The sequence below is a fragment of the Ptychodera flava genome, chromosome 11, assembly GCF_041260155.1.
Source record: "Ptychodera flava strain L36383 chromosome 11, AS_Pfla_20210202, whole genome shotgun sequence".
Lineage (NCBI taxonomy): Eukaryota > Metazoa > Hemichordata > Enteropneusta > Ptychoderidae > Ptychodera > Ptychodera flava.
Genome location: NC_091938.1, coordinates 38270778 through 38291003, shown reverse-complemented (window position 1 = coordinate 38291003; position 20226 = coordinate 38270778). Strand labels below are relative to the sequence as shown.

The 20226-nt window shown below is 37.0% G+C and overlaps 2 protein-coding genes across 4 annotated transcripts; one reads left to right on the top strand and one right to left on the bottom strand.

Annotated features, from left to right (window-relative positions):
- Positions 1 to 1386: 1386 nt before the first annotated feature.
- On the top strand, positions 1387 to 5741 carry LOC139143152 (uncharacterized). Its single transcript, XM_070713288.1, has 7 exons — positions 1387 to 1686; positions 2169 to 2288; positions 2652 to 2783; positions 3338 to 3871; positions 4257 to 4325; positions 4562 to 4963; positions 5417 to 5741. The coding sequence occupies exons 1-4, from the start codon at positions 1600 to 1602 to the stop codon at positions 3602 to 3604; spliced, it is 606 nt and encodes a 201-aa protein (XP_070569389.1). The 5' UTR covers positions 1387 to 1599; the 3' UTR covers positions 3605 to 3871; positions 4257 to 4325; positions 4562 to 4963; positions 5417 to 5741.
- Positions 5742 to 9456: 3715 nt separating this feature from the next.
- Positions 9457 to 18432, bottom strand: LOC139144217 (uncharacterized protein TM_0508-like). Of its 3 annotated transcripts, XM_070714870.1 has the most exons (5): positions 17702 to 18432; positions 17264 to 17306; positions 13708 to 13896; positions 12264 to 12708; positions 9457 to 10923 (listed from the first exon to the last, which is right to left on the bottom strand). In XM_070714870.1, the coding sequence occupies exons 4-5, from the start codon at positions 12700 to 12702 to the stop codon at positions 10688 to 10690; spliced, it is 675 nt and encodes a 224-aa protein (XP_070570971.1). In that variant the 5' UTR covers positions 12703 to 12708; positions 13708 to 13896; positions 17264 to 17306; positions 17702 to 18432; the 3' UTR covers positions 9457 to 10687. The 3 variants fall into 3 exon arrangements, with proteins under 3 accessions (XP_070570971.1, XP_070570970.1, XP_070570969.1); XM_070714869.1 differs by having other exon boundaries at positions 17264 to 18432; XM_070714868.1 differs by lacking the exons at positions 17264 to 17306; positions 17702 to 18432 and adding an exon at positions 14743 to 15165.
- Between the last annotated feature and the right edge of the window lie 1794 nt (positions 18433 to 20226).

The window sequence follows — 20226 nt, the reverse complement described above, 5'->3', positions numbered from 1 at the left end:
AGTACCTAACACTTTTGATAGTTTGTTCAACGTTTCTCTCGTGTGCGGCAGGCTTAAGCAGGTACATCCGTTGAGATCCCAAACTATTTTCTTGCGTTTTGCTTAAGTCCACTCATTTATCGAGCCGCTGGCTTTTCTATGATAACTCTTTAGCGAAATTCCAGCCAAACTATTTCACATCAATACATACATCGGTTAAAAAAAAAAACTGCTCTGGAAACACCACTTGGGGGACTTGCTTGCACGTCGTCGGAAGTGGATGCATTTCACCTGTCTGAGGGTAAACCTACACTGAGGGCAGTGTTTATCTCGTACATAACTTATTCTCTGTTAACGTTCAAGCTTGAATAAAACGTTTCGTTGACACAGGTTGATTTAATAAATTAAATGACCAAATAAATTGAAACAACGGGGTCAGTTTTCAGTGCTGTATGAGGAGATAATTGCCTTTGGAAATAGAAGTGAGGAAAGTTCCCGTAAAGTTAAAAAAGTTGCTTTCGGCAAATTTCCTCATGGATGGCTTTTGATTGGATTTATTCAACACTGCGTCTAATTAGTCCACCTGTTTTTTCATGACCTTCATCGTTGTGTGCTGCTTTTCTAAATTCCAAAACTTATTAGTCTGAATGTAATCTGGAGGAATCTGAAGACAACTTGCAATGCTTATCTTGTCATTTATTGAAAACTCAGTAAAACAGTGAAATGCATGTCATTTTCAATCAACATGCTCATCTATCAGAAGTAAATTTCAAAATTTAAATTATCTATTGAATATTCATATAAACGCTAATCTAATTATGAAACTCAAAGTATGGATGTGTCAGATTTCTGTGCCAATATATCAAATTTGGAAAGTATTCAAAAAAGGACAAAAATATCTCTCGTCAACGGTATAGAAATAACACAGTGTATTAGCATTCAACAAGTACATAGACATATTAGACAGATGTCTTTACATTCCAAATAATGCTGACCGGAGATATTTTCATCGCATTCCTGAAAATTCATACCTGTAAAATTATCTAGGCCTATTTTTGCAGCGAGTGATTATGTAGGTTTTTATGAAACACGCATATCTAAAATTTTCCAGTGTTTGCTTTGAACGAAATCTTGGGAAATGGTGGGTCTTCCTTTCATATCATGTATGCGTACTCTTTTGGCAAGACTATTGGGTTACACGAATAATTAAACAGATATTGGTTAAAATTTCGACCAAATCGGCACCGCCGTGTCGTCACGCGTACACGGTACAAGTGCTTCTAAACCACGTGCACAAACGCTCATAGAAAGAACGTGTAGTTCCGTAGTACGCGTCGTTGGTTTATGCCGCGCGCAATGACGTGATCACTTTGACATTCCGAGACTTTGGAACACTTCGCATCCTCTTTTATTCCGCAGAAGAACCATTGATGGTGCTGCTATAGCAACAACAAGAGAACAACGGAACGTTCTTTATTCCATACTTAGTTTATTCGATGCGTAACACTTGTGTCTACCGAATGCTCTTCTTTGCTGTTGAATTCTGATTCATCAGAAGGTTTTGATTTTATCAGTGTTCATCATTTTATCATCAGAGTACTTCCTAGTATTGTAAGAAGAATGGAAAGCGCTGACGATCAATTCATCGATTTCATGGAGGCCGGAGATACTTTTCTTAACATCAATGCGCTGGCAAGTTTATATTCGGTAAGGATATCAACACAACAACGTTCTATTGACCGAGTCTTCCATAACTTTACCGAAGAAAGTGCGCCTTATTTCCCGAAAAAGTAATCACCACATTAATGAGATTATTACAGTTGTTAATTTTTTAATATTTTGTTTCATAATTCCGAATGATCATAAACTATTTTCGTAGTCACATACATCCGAAAGGATTTCCCCTGCCATGGCACTGTATCAAAGCAAAGTCGCTGTTTTGGGAATTTTGCTCACAGGAAATAACTTATTACGAGCAATGATGAATACATTATGTTGTTCCTTAGTGAAACTTTAATTTTATTTCACACGGAACAAAGATGTGTAGCCCTCATTACAGTGAAATTAGTTCAGACTGCATCATGTAAACCAAATTAAATTTTGAATTAAACCAACGATGAAGAGTTTAACTTGGGTGGAAGTTTCTGTAACATGTTTCAATGTATGCCTTACTGTTTTAATTCCTATAGCCTGGAAGTGTAATCTACAAAGGTCAAGTGAAAGTAAAGTCAAGGCATGGGTTGCTGCGTTCTTGGCAGAAAAGGTTTCTCGAACTTCGATTTCCGGCAGACTTACGCCTTGCTAAGAAGGTAAGCAACATTGGACTTTTCAGTGTTATCCAGGAATGAACAATTACATCTACGGAGACTTACAGAGAACATCTGCTCAGTGAAATTGTTAATCATTTATTTCGTCAATGATAATCTTTGCAAAGAGATATCTACGCATTCGACTGGATTTACGAAAAGTGCGAATCTACAAAACAAACACATCGCTGCTATAAAAGCTTAAAGAATGACGACAGACATGAACAATGATGTTATAAATTAACTGCTTGTGTTCTGTCAACTTTGTTTTCAACTTTTCCCTCTTAGTGAATCGATTTGTTGACAAATCTTTCTCAAAATTAATGCGATTTGTTGTTTGCTACTTGTTAAATGTTATATTTTCAGGAAACCATGGATAATGCGGCTGGATACAGCTTTGTAAATTACACAGAAATGAAGATTAAGCCGCATCCAACCAATCGAGGCTTCAGAAAGAAATTCCTAAAGATTACCTTGGTTTCTGTATTTCCCGATATGGTAAGACAACTTTGAGAATTTTGTACAAGACGAAACTTGACAAACTTTGCAACGTTTCTACCAACTTGCAAGCAAAAGTTGAAACCGTGTTTGGTAATTGTAAAATGTGCTTTTCAGATAGCAATGCATGATGCTTCCAACGTTGGCATTTCGATATCTTCGGCACACGTCATTTCGCGTGAACCCCCTTCCCCACCCCTTCATAGTTACAGTATTGGGACTAATATTGTTGTTCGTAAGTGTAGCAATTCATGGAACGGTACCAATATTTCTTGGTATACATCTACGACATACACACATTGTATTTATTCCACTCCTATACTCGTTACCTCTATTTATTTGGGTGTTCTGGCAATACAGATGTATAAGAGAGGTTGTTTGTAGATGTAAACTTCACATAATCGATGACACCAAAATCGGAATAAAATAAAAGCGTAAAGTTCTTTTCATGTCATTTCAAACAAAGCACAACCGTTCAACCATATACGTTAATCATCAAAAGAACATACCACTATCAGGATTATTAAATTCCACTTACTCTTCGGCTTATACAGACTATACAGATTCAATGTACCAGCAAAGATCAATACAGGGACCTGACACAAACCTTGCCAACCATGCTGGATATGGGAACTTACGAGCGCCTACAAAATCAGCGAATACTCGAAAATATCGCAGCAGACGCTGCCAAACGTATTCAAGGGGAACAATACGAGTCGATTCCATTGGACTCATCATGTGAAGGAGATCCCGAGTCCAGTTCGTTTCGACCGCTGAGAATATCGGAAGTAACCAGCAACACAAGCAGGCTGAAGCCCTAACGGCGTCTAGGACTGCAAATTTAGAGAGAGGTGACAATGCTGACTTGTGTGTAACTTCTGGCCAGACGTCGCTCTCTGCAGAGTGTGAAAAATTAGAGGAGTTGCCAGCAGCAAGGAAAGAGTCGTTGTCTGATGATCAGGACGAAGATGATAAATCAGCGTCATCGACACAGAGCAAGGGGTATCTTCACAATCTATGGATTGCAAAAAATATCACGCCTGCAGTGAATGAAAATATTGTACCTCCTGAGATTGGAGCATCCTCTGGTAAATTAAAAGCGAGCTAATTTGTAATTTTTAATCTACAAACACTCGAACCAAATATTAAAGGACCTCCAACGACATGTCTGTAGGACAGTGAAATCAAAACTGTAATGAACATTGATGGCGCTATTCTTTAGGTGAACAGAGGCGAATTTTTCAGTATTGTTTTCAGGTTGTTATAGCATTTTCTTAACTGTTGAACAGGTCAAATTTCATATTAATTTCGACCTCTTAAACCTCATTTATCTTTAGATAATATTCCTGAACACATAATTCAACTCTAATTAACATTGACTTATACCTATCTCTTACGAAGTTAATGCAGTTTTGCTGCAATGATATCTTACTTAGATGCTTACTTACTTGCTTACTGGTCTTCCCTTATCAGCTAATTCGTCAGCACAAGATGACAAGGAACAGGAAGAAGAAGAAGGAAATAAACTTGAAACTCACGTTGGTACGTCCAGTCGATTGACTTTTTAAAGCGATGACGACGCAACGCGACATCTTCAGATTGGTGTTTATATCATTGTGCCTGTCTTGATGTCTGTTACTGAGAGACCTTCATCACTAGATCATTTATTCAATATCCCTTCCTTCTGCCTCTTTTTGACTTTCTTTCTGATTGATGCAACAAAACTTGAAAAAACTTCGAATGTCTAAAGAACCCGTATTTTCTTCTTTTCAATGCAGAAAGTGATGACGATGACGATGGCAATGAGCTCAGCCTACAGGAAGAACTGAATGCTATGGAGGTAGCATTTAAACACACAGACGCTGAATTTTGTAATTTTGAAGGAGCCTGTGAAGGTATAGAAGCTGATTCAAAATTTGATGACGTTTGGGTACCATGTGTTGACGTGGCTGCAGAATTTCACGACACGACTCTTGAAAAGCACACAGCGTTTCGTGAGGGTGAGGAGGAGGCAGAATTTGTTGATATTGCTTTAGATTCAGATTCAGATTCAGATTCCGAGGCAGCGGCGGATATCAAGGATACTGAAGAGGACGAAAGGTCACGTGACATAGCTTGTAGTGACAGTATCATCGCTTGGTTTAGAATGATTGGTGCTGTCAGGAGATTGTTCAGGCGATGTAAGTACACTTTGTAGACTTCATACTGTGTTAAAGAAATGTCATACGTTGGTAGGTCTCCAAGAAAGAAGAAACAAGGCTCAGCAAATTGAGAACATGAATTCTTATTACGACCTCAACAAATGATAAACTTGATGTGCGCGAAGGAAAACAATCACGAATATCACTATTTTTCAGTTTTGATTTTATTTGCAAACACGAGTATGAGATCAAATTCCTTCATGTGGATATTGTTTTGACAGCTTTCCAGAAGACAAAATAAATAAATAAATAACAGTGAATCATTCCATAAATAATTCATGGCAGTTAGTCAATACAGTGCTGTTGTAGACGAAAGTAAATAATGGTGATAATACTATGAAACCATTGATTTGACTTAAAAAAAACAAATCTCAACAAGAAAACAGTTCATCCGCTTCTCACTTTTCATCATTTACATCTCATTATTTTCAGAATTGCCTCAACCTTTAGCACACCGAGAGAGAAGTGCCAGGGATTTTAGAAACATAGTGGTTTTGAAAAATGAACACACAGAAAAATCGAAGAACTTCACTGCGTACAACAGGACTCATGAAAAAGACGGATGGTTTGATATTCATGAAGATATGTTTGAATTTTGTATCAGGTGTTTTGCATCGTAAGGAGAACATTCTTAGACAAATTTGAATTACAATTTGAATATTTTACTAATTACTTAATTGATGTTGTGTCTCGGCCATTCTATTCTTTAAAATTGTAAAAGGGCTTTTTATTATCACAATCATCATCGCTACAACTTATACTGCGTTCTTTGGTCCTATTTCTGTGAAATCGTAACTTGATTCTTGATGGTGTTTTGAGTCATTTCATTATGTTGCTATGGATGGATATACTGTACATAGTCAGATGCCAATATAATCGAAAATACCACGACATCAAGTATCCGGGGTAGCAATGCTTTGTGTATAGACAGAATTACTCGTTAGTACAATAAACTACTAATAATATTAATTGTATTCTCTTTTTATTAGCTGATTAACTAGCAGGCATGAGCTTTTAACTGAAAAGTTTCTTTAGACTACTTAAAGCAACAATAGCTGCGAATGTGTAATAAATCGATCTCAAACTATCCTCAGTATTCCAAGAGTTTTCTTTAAATATCGTCAGTATTCCAAGAGTTGTCTTTAAATAAGTCCCGTTTAAGACTGACAAAGTATATGATATTGTCGTAAGTGGTGGTAAATAAATAACAGTTAATCATTCCACAAATAATTCATGGACAGTTAGTCAATACAGTGGTGGCATGAAGGTTCAACGTTTTAACATCATTTTAGATTTCCCGCTATTTTCAAAAACTAATCATGACTGTTACAGAGACAATTAAGATTACAACAACAAAATGTTGCCATCGTGTGTTGTGCATTCAAATAAATGGCATCATGCTAGTTTCTTGTATGATCACGTGCAGGAAATACTGCATTTTTATACTTTTTCATGGGGCGGCACCTGTTTATTTTTAACCTATACAAAAATGTGTAGGCATGGTCCAAATAAGCAAGCAGTGATACATCTATACACATCCTTCAGATAGCACATTCAAACGAACCAACTTCGGTTTGAAAATAACATCATGAAAATCATGAAAATAATGCATACAAATTCGCAGCTATTGTGGCTTTAAAGTAATGGACTTTGATGACACGGTCCTCCACTTTTGTGAAGGGACAGTGTTGATGATAAGCAATTTATGTGTTTTCTGAGTCTTGCCTATAAACGGTTTTGAATAACCTTTACGTAAGCGCCCCATATCACGATTGACCTACATTTGCCGAGCAAACCACATGTCTACCCGTATCAAATCTCATCTATCAATATCCACAATCGACTGAGACACGCCTCAACAAGGAAATGTGCGCAGACTCTTTCACCGGCATGTTTTACATGATTCAAATATGTTTTGATTGATAAACATCACCGACTAAACTCTAAGTATGGTACCTACGTTTTATATTAACCACCCGTAACCGTTGGGTATATATGGTGTGCCAAACTTTCTGTCGGCGCCGCTTGGTTTTTTCCAGTGAGCTGACGGTTTCCGAAGAGGAAGAGTTGACGCCGTATTCTCACTTGCGCTGTTATGTAGAAACGTAAGGAAGTGTGACCGATATAATTCATATCTGAATATAAATTGACTACAATATTAAAATATATAAAATTACAGACGAGGAACACAATATGTCTCTGGCTTCTGATGTTGAATGCAGTAAGACGATACCATAACCTGGTAGTCCTTATATCATAGAAACTATCTGTAACAGACGGGTCAAACACCAAAAATATTCGTCAACATGCTTTTAGGAAATACTGTAGGTCGGTCGGACATTTCTAAGTTGTTCATTATTAATGGGTGCGATTAACGAAAAACTGTCAACATTAGCAAAATCGCAAATGCTTGTTAAAATTGCAAAGCAAAGTTAAGGGTCGGCGGTGTTAAATAAGGCAAGGCAGAATACCGAAACATATTTTGTTGGTTTGTTTACTGGTACCATGCAGGTAATTGCTTTGCCGTACACCTGCGATAAATATTAACTGCACAACTAATATTCAATTTGATATCTATGTCACAGGGAACACTTTGTTGGGAAAACTTAACCTAGGGCACTATTTAGTGACACCTGTAGATCTTATGGGGTAGCCAGAATAAATACACTTTTCATCACTCCCTTCAACAGTAGGCATATTTATTTGCCAAACACCGTTTTTTTCATGGGATGCAAAAAGTTTATATTCTGTGGCAATCGTGCTCTACAAATTCGTTTCCATTTACAACCGATCCAATCCAAAATCTAATGAGTGATTCCTAAATTGGCCCGTTTGTTAATATGAGATGCTATTAGATGTGGACACAGACGGCATAAACCATTGCAGCGTGTAGGGGTACCAGCACTATTCCTGTCATCTCTTCAAGTTGACAACATTATGTGTATTTAAAAACACAGTGTCTTCTCTTCCTTGCAACTGCTGGGATGACTCGTAAACTGATTATCATAAATGAATAAATATCATAAAAAGAACCTTATATGAAGCTGTTGAACAGTGATCCCCTCAGATTGGCGATAGTATTGTTTTTCATCGCGGTGATGCATTGCAGACTGATCTGCTCACATACGGGCATTTTTCGTTATTTGACGGCCAGCCTCGGAACCGCGATCCGATGATTGTCATTTTCGCACTCGTTCAGTTTTTTAAATCTACGCTCCTTCCAAGTGGTTTCTATAAAATGAGATTAACTTGGCTGCTGACCACAATGTAATCCTCGGAAATGCCCGGAAACAGCGCACACATTATTTGATGACATTAATATGAATTTTAAAGGGCTCTAACCCCGGGAAAGGGCATTCAACTCTGGAAAGGCCGTTCACCTACTGCAAAAAGGTCTTTCACATCAAAGGAAAATTCATTATGTTTTTCATTCGTCGATTTTCATTCATTCGGTTTGATTTACTTGTCAGCTATTCGCGTATTCATTCAGTTATTCGTCGTAAACAAGGCCCAATTTGTCGAAGACTTTGTGATACTAAAGCTCAATTTCTCGGCAGAGAAAGTGGCACCCCGTGATGTAATGGTTTTGTCCAACATTAGGTGAGCTCAACAGCCACTTCTCTTCTCTGCGCAGTCGCACATTGAAGTCAAATGTAGACCTCTACAACGTTGAAAGATGTCACGAAGTCGACGTGGAGAACCCTCCGAATCTAAGGGTATTGTAGTGATCTTCATGCATTTATTATATTATTGGTCTCAGTCGAAAGACAGGGAATATGACAAGCAAACTTTTCAGCTACATTGCAAGGGATCACTTGATTTCATGCCTTCTCTTCTCTTGATTCAGCCTTGAAAGAAGTGGGAAGCCAATTACGTTTGAAGCACCATCGTTTTGTTTCGGCGTAGATACAATTGTAAAACGTACGAAGGCTTCATTAGTGGCTTTGCTAACGTATGTATGTGGAACAGTTGTATTTTCATCGGAAGGCACCATGAAAGAATGGCTGCATCGATACTATTTCGATAGACTGTGTTTTACACAATTTTATCTTGAAAATCTAGAACGATAACACCATTTTAAACACTTTTTTCTAATAGGCTGCTCTTATCAATACCTTTGTGAAGTATCAGAAAATTGATCTTAGAATACAAGTACACGTTAGGGTTTAATGTTGTGACTTCAAGCAGTAATAGTAGGCATTGTTTGATACCGGCTTGGAGAGTATGACGGCTAAAGCAGGACATTTTACGAGCATTTGAAAGTTTTCAGTTCCAGTAGCTCTATCTGACAAGTAAAAAGGTTTCTAACATACCAAATTGGTAAATAAAACCGAGTGCATACCTGAATTAGAGCCACAGTGTTTGAGTAGGCCCCACGTTATAAAATATGGCACCCATTTTCGCAATTTCTTTTCAATCCCGACGCGTATGACTTTGGCATGTACAACAACAAGACCATTATATACCAAATAGTGAGTGATCGCAGCTTTTCTTGTAAATATCACTATGAAATAAAACTCAAGCAGCTTAAAGTCAAATATCTTCGAGTTTGGGTTTAAATATCAATCAATGTATTTGTTTTGGGATCAGTGATAATGCATGTAAATATTCTGATTCTATAAAGAAGCATGGTCATGAGATGTTGCTACTTACAAATTCTTAGTACAAAATTACAGAATTATCTGATCACAAAACCATCTATTTATTGGAAATAATAAAGCATACATCATGTGTAAATATATTGTAGTAAATCAAACAGGCTCTCGAACTCACGGTGAAAATGTAAATATTCTGTCGAGAATTATTTCTACCAACGCTCTTCTAATGATAAACATGATTGATAAGAAGATGAGTTGTAAAACAGGAATTGGAAAGGAAGTGGTAACTTCATTGTGAATTTCAAAGTCACAACGAATTTCAAGTATACTTCTGGGTACCTGATTCGCTGGAAAAGAATCTGAAATTCACGATATACACTTAATCTGGCCTATGTCGCATAGGTTCTTGTACACTTTTTATCAATTGACGTGCTTGTTATGTATGTATGTATCCATGCATAACGACTGTAGTTTACAGAGATTTACATTGTTAAATGACTAGCTACTGATGACTGTAAATGTCTAAATATTCCTGACATGGACCTTGCCTTCTCTTGTTTTCATATTTATTTAGACGACCAGTGCGCCAAAATAACGAAAAACATGTAAATTCAGGTTTAGCAAATGATTTCGATAAGGCACAAAGAGCCATTAACTTGATACCGTTTTGCAGATTATGCATGACTTGTGGCATGCAAAAGTAACAGGATACCTATTCATTTAAAGAGTGAAAGCCAAATGTGAATTAAAAAAGCCCTTTATCTCGGGAACGAAAATTGAAATTCGAAAATTAAGTTTTCAGTTCCAACTTAGCAAAGAAACAACGGCCTTGTTTCGTTGAAATTTCTTTGACTTTACTTATACCAATTTTACTATGATGGCAACTGATATTTACTTTTGACTTTCAAAGAGAATTGTTGCAATATTCCGCAAGTCTTCAAGTTTCGTAGCGTGTAAGTTTAGGACGACGTATTTACAAGGGTGATCAAAGAGTGAATGATGATAATGAACATTGATAAGCTTTATTGAAATATCGATCTGACCGCTGGATATATAATTATTATGAATCAGTCAAAGAGGTTTTGAAAATTAACTATTGTATATATCAGCCATCGGATGAATCATCATCGTCGTCATCAATTTCAGCATAGATAGCGGTATCTTGGTTACCAGAAGAACCTTTCTCCTCAAAGACTTTCTGAAATATCTCCATGGTGTCCCAGTCAAGACCGATGACCCGGATATCGCACAATGAATCTGCTGATGACTTGTTAGCGATGAACTCGTTTACCGCTTTATACATCGTCTTGGCACATACATCAGCTGGAATGCCACATATACCTGTAAAAAACCTAAAGCATTAGATATGACCCCAATTATATACTTCCTTAAATATGACTTTAACATATTCTATTATTTTGTTTATAGATTAAAACTACCCAACTACCCAAAGACAGATGCACATTCCTGTGGCAAAATTGTGACAAAGTGATTTATCACATGTATCATAGCATTTTGTCAAATTGTTAGTGTAACTATTTGACAAGGTCATATGGGCGCATACGAATCTGCACATGTAAATAACATAACTGATTCGTAACCCATGCTGACTGTCAAACTTTCACTTTCACAATAATCTGAATATATGAATCGTGATATGTTTTGTGGTGAAATGGTATTTATATCGAGGCCTTATAAGCTTTCGAGCATATAATGCCATTGAAACAAACCAACGAAACTATGGAATGAAACAAAAAATAATAATAAAAAGTTAAGGATATTTCTTTTCCAATGAATGATAGGTGTACATGTTAAGCACTGTTACTTGATATTGCTTATATATATGTTTGTCTCGACGTTACGATGAAACACTACAAGTCAGACTTTGGGTTTCTGTTTTCAATATCTGTTTTTCAGTACTGTGAAATACAGTACGACAATGCTGATGTGCACGTTACGCCGGCCTTGTACATACATGTTTCTATTATGTCTTGTTTGGCACACACCAATAGGTTAGTTCTGATATTACTAAAATGGCCGAGATGTCATAATCAGACCACGTTTTTGCCTCACCTCGAGCCTTCACTGTGAAAAATGTTCTCAACGATTATTAACGCAAAGGAGTGAACTCTTAGACTTCGAGTTGTGTACAGTTAGCAATGCATTCATAAATTTCCCATATGTGGGACAGAAACAGGTCATTGGAAACTACCAAACTACCAAACTACCAAACTGAGAACTGGGAATCACTATTGAAGTATTTTATCAAAAAGAAGGGAAACCTGCAGAATGTTGACTGAGTTTGGCGAGGCAGTAATATAGTATAATAAATGGTCATAATAAATTAGACATCAAAGTGGGCAAAATTGCCTGTTTAAAATGAATCTCAAATTTAAAATTCCTCCTTATGTTTCGAGTTGCATTAAATTGCATAGTATGATCTCAAAACTTCAATTTAACATTTGTGATGATAGGAGTGACTCTCTCCCACCATTACCCCAATGAGATTGTTTCCATACAGAGTGCCTAAATATTCATATTATTTTCCATTTTTACGAGTCGAAGGGATAGGTCTTTGACGTTGGGAATAAGAAGGGAGAGTAGTGCGAATGACGCATAAATTGGGCGAGTCAGTGTGATCGTTTTCTTTTTTGCCAACAAGGCCGTGGTAATCAACTCACCAGTTCCTACAGCAGGTATGGCAATCGACGTTGAACGCGTATCTTTGCTTGCCGTGTTCAGAAGGTTGAGGCAGCATTCAAACAGCCTGTCAGTGACGTCACTGACAGAATCAACCCTCCAGATTGGGCATACAACATGCAGAACGTGCTGGCATTCTAGTTTGCCCGCACTGGTGTAAACAACTTCGGTCACATCAAGAGGACCACGTTCCTGGACGATGTTGTCGCTCTCGGTCTGTATGCTGTCTCCGCCAGCTTTGACTATCGCTTTAGCTATTCCATCTTCGTGTATGAGCTCTGCGTTCGCTGAGCTGCTAATTGCATCAACCTTCTCCAATGTTATGTCGCCGCATCGAACGCTCACAGATGTATCCTTCGAAGCTTTGTATTCACACAGAGTCAAACTGAAACCGCCATCTTCAACAAACATTTCAGCCATTGTGTTCTGCAATGAAATAAAAGTTACACATTAAATTGAAAGAGGTCAATCAAGAAAAGATAGCTTTCTAAGTGAACATGGCAATGTTAGTAAGCTCATCGCATTGGGATGTACTAGGTCACAGTGTGTGGAGGGACAGTGACTAGGTCTAAGCACATACAATAAGGTTTTTACCCCTTGACCTTAAGACAATCGTCCAAAAAAACATTTGGCAGCGGATGTACTTCTGAACAAAATGTTTCGCTTAGTGTTATATTAATGATATTACAACCAACGACGACAGAAAAGTCTTCGGAGAAGAACCACAGCGGACTGCAGCGAAAGCTTAGCATATTTTTATTGCGGCTGTGATATTCGGAGCTACACGTGATGTGTGAACGGCAGTTTTAGCGCATTCCTTTTAGGATAGCACCAATTAGATATACATTTTAATTGTGCATGTTGCTAGTTGTGTTGATTTGTTTAGGACTCAATTGACACCTTTATCGATATTATAGGTTTGAAAATAACAATGTTGACGAGACTCTTTGTAAACACTTCTCAGGAGAGTTTGTTAATGATAAATACTAATTTAATGCTGGAAATATTCGCCATATCTGTATGTAATTAGTCTGGTTTAAAATAAAAAAGACTGGAAATGTTGCAATTAATTCATTCCACACCAAGGCAAGAAGGCATTGTGGGTGAAAACATTGAAATACCCACATTGCTGAGGGACTGTGATATACCAAACTCCAAAAGCGGGGCCACCATATATACTGCTCTTTCCCTAATATTTTCAAAAGTGGTTTTGTACATATCGTTGTATTTGTTAGTATTGCTTTTTTTTCTTAGGTACGACAAACAAAACTCATACGGCTGTATTTCTGAGAGAATACTGTTTGTATAAAGCTATCTGAGCGAGCTAGCGAGTGATAAACTGAACATATCTCGCTCTTCAATATAAGATTGACCTCATTCCGTTGAGCCAGTTTATTGTATGGTATGACCTCTTGTCCAACTTACCTTTTGACCTTTGTAACCGAAACGACTGCAATAATGTGGCCCTGAACAACCCGTGTCTCTGTCTGTCCTGGTTGGCGCTTAAACAGTATCTATGCTTCTTGAACTTAACCAAAGAGGAATAATAAACTACAACAGTGGTCACGATGTCAGCGACAAAGGCGACGAGGAATATGATGCCGAATATATTCGCTAAAATGAAACGAACAGAAAATAAACAAGGCTGTAATATGTGTTCAAACTGAAATAGCATGAAATGCTGCAACAATACTATATATATATATATATATATATATATATATATATATATATATATATATATATATATATATATTCTCAGAATCCCAGTTTCCAAACGAGTGAACTTTGACCCGACTGGTGAAGATTGATTTGCATGCATACACTGCCCCTGGGGGTTTCCGCTTAACTCACTGAATTGTCCAATGACGGCATAGGCTGGGCGTTGTAGCGTTGTTATCGACACACTGAGCAATGGAGTCCTTTATATATATATATATATATATATATATATATATATATATATATAAACTTATAATAATGACAAAAATTTCGTGAAGTAGAAAAATGAGAGTCACAGATTTGACACGGAACAACGTAACGAACAATCAGTAAACTGAAATAAATAATGTGCAATGGTAAAATACAAGTGGAACAATGGCATTGTAAAGTACAGGTCATCATAGGTCAGCTGATACCACAGACAGATCAGCAAAAACTGCAAGGCAGTACAAAAAGCATTGGATTAGTGTGTTCGGATAATGGTTGTCAATACCAAATCTCCGGACGAATGAAGTAAATACAATGGCACTTAGGACCATGGCTATGCAATTTATGATATCAGAATGATCAAGCACTTGATCTGGTATATTTGTAACACTAAGGTCTGCTAACAGTATCAGCGACGTAAACGCGACTACGTGTGAAATCAATGAAACTGTGAACCCGGAAGTAGTCGAAATTGAAAGATAATGTAAAACTTTTTCATAATCTGAAGACAAATTAGTAAGTTTAGAATACCTGCAGAACAGTGCGTGGTCCTCTTATGCAGGAACCAAACAGCAAACAGTGAGACGAGACGAAACACAAAATGGACTTTGCAATTTCGCGCAGGCGCAGACAACGCAAGTCGAAACGAAACGAAAGAAATGGATAGCTGTACTGTGACTCATGCAACCTGAAAACATTAACCGTGAGTTTTTTGGAAAAACCAATACATACGCATTACCAGATTTAGTTTCCAAACAGTCACAGTGACAAGAACTGAAACTTTCATTTATTTTGAGGGAGTTAGGCCGGTGGAATTGGGGAGGGGGTTCACATTCCGAAAAGCAGTCCTTGGGAGGGTAAATCTGGAAATTTTACATTTTTAAAGTGAACAAAATTCCCAATATTCTAAATCACCTATGGAAAGAGGAAATAAACATGTACAATCGAATGAGAACTGCCAACAGTTGAAGGATAGATTCACCTTTTAATGCAGTTCAGAGCTTATTTTCATTAATTTCACTTGAATTTATTAGCAATTTGCCTTGTAATGAGAACCACATGAATCAACAAAGTGCTATATGATAAAATTTTGTGGAAAATGGCATTTTGAATTTGTGTTCCTTATACCAACTACAACTCTCAATTCCACTTCTTGAGAGCTTGTCATATGGACCGCTGAACGGCAGGTTTTGGTTTGGTGTTGGTATAGAAATCTGGAGTGCTGTAATTGGTATTTTTCTCAACCGAAAAGTTGGCGACCTGTTGTAGTGGACTCATAGTACACACCAGATACAACGAGATCAGCTCGCACAGAACTTGGTTACAGGTTGGCATGCTGCTTCATTGTTACATACTCGATATATTGTGCTACCTGTTGTCTGTTTTGGCAATATTTGTTAGAAAGTTTACGGAACGTTGGCTTCTGGAACGTATACAGTCGATATGAATGAATTTATGCCATGTCTTGGGGGTTTCAACTACGGCCATGGCCATTGGATGTGAAAGAAACGCTCGACACACCAGTTGTGGTGTATGCAGGTTATGTATGCATCCCTCTCCTCACCGAACTACAATGTCTTTTCATCTTAAATATCCATCCTAAGGAGGTTTTCTATCTCCATCTGCATTTATCACTCTATTATTGCTACAATCTGGAGACAAAGAGCTGAACCCGGGCCCACCTAAACCACATCAAGCTAAGTTGTCACCGAGAGGTGACTTTGAAAGTCTGACTTCTGGAGAAACTGATGATGAAAGTGCTTTTGACATTTTAAGAAGTATTCAGTCTGATGTAAAGGAAATCAGATGAGATCACAGTGGTAAATAGAAACATCAACATATTAAAAGTAAGCAACAAGTGGGTAATTCCGAGTTATTTTTATCTTTATTTTCATCAAGGTTGAAAGACAGCTACAGACAAGAATGAAGCTATAGACAACAAATCACTTTGATTTTACTCGTTATTTAAGTTTCAACTTGAGTCAGAAAGATATTTTGTGTTCACCAAATAAGTTTAAAATTGCACTTTCTAAATTTCGATATTCAAATCATGGTCTCGAAATTGAAGTAGCTAGACATTTAAACAAAAATGTTCAAAATAGGTATAATCCTTTTTTGTGAAAAACGGAATATCAAGTACGCTTTGAAGACGAAATTCACTTGTGTTTTGTCCAATGTACACATACCTTCACAGGCATTTACTGCCTTCCTATCCCAATGAACATCCAACTCTTGATAAAGTTATGTCATTAGTTTCGACAGATATCCCTCCTATACTGAATTAACTCTCTATTTTCAATTATAAAGTCATGTTGTTGAGAGATGAACAACTGAAAGTATGATTGATTTTTACATCCGTGTCCATATATATTTGCTATATTTGAATGTGTTTCAAGTCGATGGATGGGTGGTGGCGCTTTCCTTGAATAATAAAACAACTACATACGACCAATGTGTAACTTGAACACACTACATACTACGACCGCTATGTAAACCACTGTTGAATTGCCTCCAAAGTGTAAACGTGAACAAAATAGACGCTGGATAAACATACATATTAAGGCTGTATTAACAGGCTGATAAACAAAGAATATTTGGCTGCACAAAGCTGTAGTTGATACAAAATATCATTAAAAGTGTCTCTACCTCTCAAGTATAAAAAATCAATATAACGTGTATGTAGATAAAAATAACTGAAATATCAAAAAAAGATGTTTTAAGCTCTATCATAATCATCAACACCAACACACAAAGGAAACAGAGGAAACGTTTCAAGTCGCAATAAGTGTTTTATGAGCTTTGATTCTCTTTATGTGACAATGTCACCGTGAGGGTTGGTCAGTGCCATGAGACTTTGAAAGAATTACAAAGTAAAATGTAGGACATTTAGGACAACTGTTGTGTGGGACTTCAGGGTTTGCAAACACCAAAGGGAAAAAACCGGCAATTTGAGAGATGGAGAGGGTGAGGATGATGATGAGCTGTTGTTGTTCATGGTGATAGTGATGATGATGTGGTTTTAAATGTTCAAGACAGTGACGATGATACATACTCTATAGACTCTTGCAACAGAGACAATGATAGTGATACCGGAACTGAAAAAAACAAATTTTCGAAGTCAGGCAGAGTGAGTACGACCTGGAAATCACGGTTTCATAATAAAACAATGTATATTTTATCGTTTGATCGCTCCTGCACACAAATATCCATTAGAGCTACTTAGTGTCTGGAATGACTTAGTGTCTAGTAATGGCATGCACGACATATCGGCATCAAAATCGAACAATTTTTCAAAGTCGCGGTAAAATTGAGAATTGGAGGGAGGGTCACGTTCAGGTTTGTAAAGGAAGGGTCGTATTTGAGAAACAGAAAATTGGGGGAGTACAACACTTCAACGTAAGAACTTGCTCCGATTGCCTCTGGCTTATCCCTTCATAATAAATAAAAGCTCTATAGACGTATATGGTAATGTATTCCCTATTTAACTTACTTTGATTGAATTACATTGTCACGTGATGGACACTAAAACTGCTCCGTGTCGCCAAGCCTCAGTACATCAGACGCACGCATATGCAGTAGTTTGAAGGTAATTTGTTTTACATATTCTTCACCGTGATTCCTTGTTTTGGTGATTAGGAAACTCAGGGACCTGTCAGTTACTTTGGTCAGGTCATTGTCTTCAAAAATTGTCTTGTGCTCAAATCATCTGTTCCGAATTGTTCATGTACAACGAATGATGTTGCTTACCCAATATTACAATGACCCTATGACATAAAACAAAAACAGAGCGCCACCATCATTAAGGTGCAGCTAACGGAGCTATTCATTGAAAAAGCTATTCCAGGAGCAATTTTTGAGGGCAGGGGAAATTTTAATTTTGCTAGGGCAGGGGACATGTTTTTAGGTGGTAGGGAAGCAAATTTTAGGTTTTTTTTGTAGGGTAGGGCGGATATCGGTTGATTGTTCTGGGGACAGGGCTTGGCGAAAATCTTTTCAAGGGAAATTGTTTCCAGGGCAGGGGAAATTGGCAAGTTTTTTCGCCACAGGGCGAGGGAGCTTCAAATATTCACAGTGGTGAGTGGAAACAGGCAAAAATAAGTGGGGAGTGGGTAAAAATGAAGTTTGAGTGTGGGAGGGTAAGTCGAAAAATTTTCTGTGGGAGGGCAAATTATGAACAGCTGATTAATTACCCTCTTGACTTAAAATTAGTCAGTTCACATTATTTGTCATGCACAATATATCATATCATAGTAAGGACCTTTTTAAAAGTGCATTGTTCGTTGGCTGCACCTGATCATTAAACCTACGCTAGCATATCTGTAAGTATTTTAACTGGAAAGTCCTGCCAATGGCGACGATATTGGCATATATATGCTTTTGACAAATGTGTCATTTAGAACATCGAATTCAGTTAGCATAGATGCTTATAAAATAGTACGCACTCATGCGGAAAAAGGTTAGTAAAAGGGGTCACAAAGAAGAATTGCTGTGCAAGTCATGTCTGCTAATTTCCCTGCTTCAAAGGCATTCGCAATCAATCAATCACTCTATCACTCGATCGATTGACCACTCAATGCAAATTCCGAAGAGCAGCACAAATTTGAACAATAACTATTTCAATATTAGCTTCGTACTACAAAAAAACTTCGACAAACTTGTCAAAAAGTCATTTTTCATGTAGAGTTACGTCAGTAACTATTGAAATAATATGGCTGATCGGCAAAATTATCCCCTAAATACCAACACCATGCACACCAATGATCGTCTCTCCTCTTTAAGTTTGATGAAAGAGCAAGGCATAATAGTCATTCAATTGCCACTAGTTGTATCTTTTATCATTATTTTTGTGACTTTACCTCCAAACCAAAACAAGTTCGTAGGAATGTACTCATTGAGGGGTGTTTATACAAGTATAATAAACTGTCCACTGGGACTGCATGTGCAATTTTGAACAAGATAATAATAATAAACGTGTGCCAAAACTTAAAATGACGCCCTCACGCAAATAAGGCAAAAACACTGTACGTCGTGCATATATGCATTCGAATCTTGACAGAAACAACAGAGTAGTCAAATGTAATGCATAGTGCTGAATGTTTTCTACTGGGACATCGTATGCTTTTTTTTCTTTTTAATATTACCAATTTTTAAAAATGGCGGGAAATCAAAATAACGGTTAAAATTTTAATTTATTCGTCCAGTATTTCAGTAGTAAAAGAATAAATCCTTTAAAGTGGTAGAATTTACAGAAAACCAGAGGAAATAGAAAGCCTTTTTCAGGTCAAAGAATTTCAAGAGTTACAGCTTGTGGGCTATAAGAAAAAATAAATGTTTTATGTATCATTAAATTTCAATAACGAAAAGACAAGGAATTTGTAATAACGATACAAAATATATAAGCTATTCACTGAGGTTTGCAAGGCGACATAAAAATGTGAGTTGGGAAACAATAAATCCATATAGACATAATATAATAAAGGTGTCTTTCTCACATGAATGACAAGAATACAACTATAACACAGACATGGCGAATTAAAATAATTGAACTCATTTCTGAAATCAAGGATTTAAAAATATATTTTTCTGGCGTTTTGGTAACAATATTTTTCCCAATGGCAAGACTTAAGCTCTTTCGGTTGATTTCCCTTTGTGTAGTTAAAATAAGTTCCAAATACTATGTAGATGGGTACTATAATGCTTGTATAATTCGGTTCAAAATGGGTTCAAAATACACTCTATTTGCGTAATATAATAAAACGTTCCTATTATTCTGTTCAAAATAGACTCAAAATATAACCTAATTGCTTATATATAATGTAAATGAAATTACAGGTTATATACAAACCTTGTAACAACTGAGTTCTCTTACAACTCGCACGTTGTCATGACCGTTGTTAAAGTGCAATTACTATGTATTCTCTTGTAATAGAGAAAAAATCGTGTTTTTAATTATTGTGGAAAATAGACTTGACGAAAATGACTTAGTGAACCCCCCTCAAAGTGAAAACCCAGTAA

Bases quoted from the DNA above. Each gene is read 5' to 3' on its own strand.
- LOC139143152 (XM_070713288.1), top strand. From the start codon at position 1,600: ATGGAAAGCGCTGACGATCAATTCATCGATTTCATGGAGGCCGGAGAT. The intron at 1,687-2,168 runs GTAAGGATATCA...TAATTCCTATAG, and splicing joins CGCTGGCAAGTTTATATTCG to CCTGGAAGTGTAATCTACAA. The intron at 2,784-3,337 runs GTAAGACAACTT...CGGCTTATACAG, and splicing joins TTTCTGTATTTCCCGATATG to ACTATACAGATTCAATGTAC.
- LOC139144217 (XM_070714869.1), bottom strand. From the start codon at position 12,702: ATGGCTGAAATGTTTGTTGAAGATGGCGGTTTCAGTTTGACTCTGTGT. The intron at 10,924-12,263 runs GTGAGTTGATTA...GGTTTTTTACAG, and splicing joins CATACCTGCTGTAGGAACTG to GTATATGTGGCATTCCAGCT.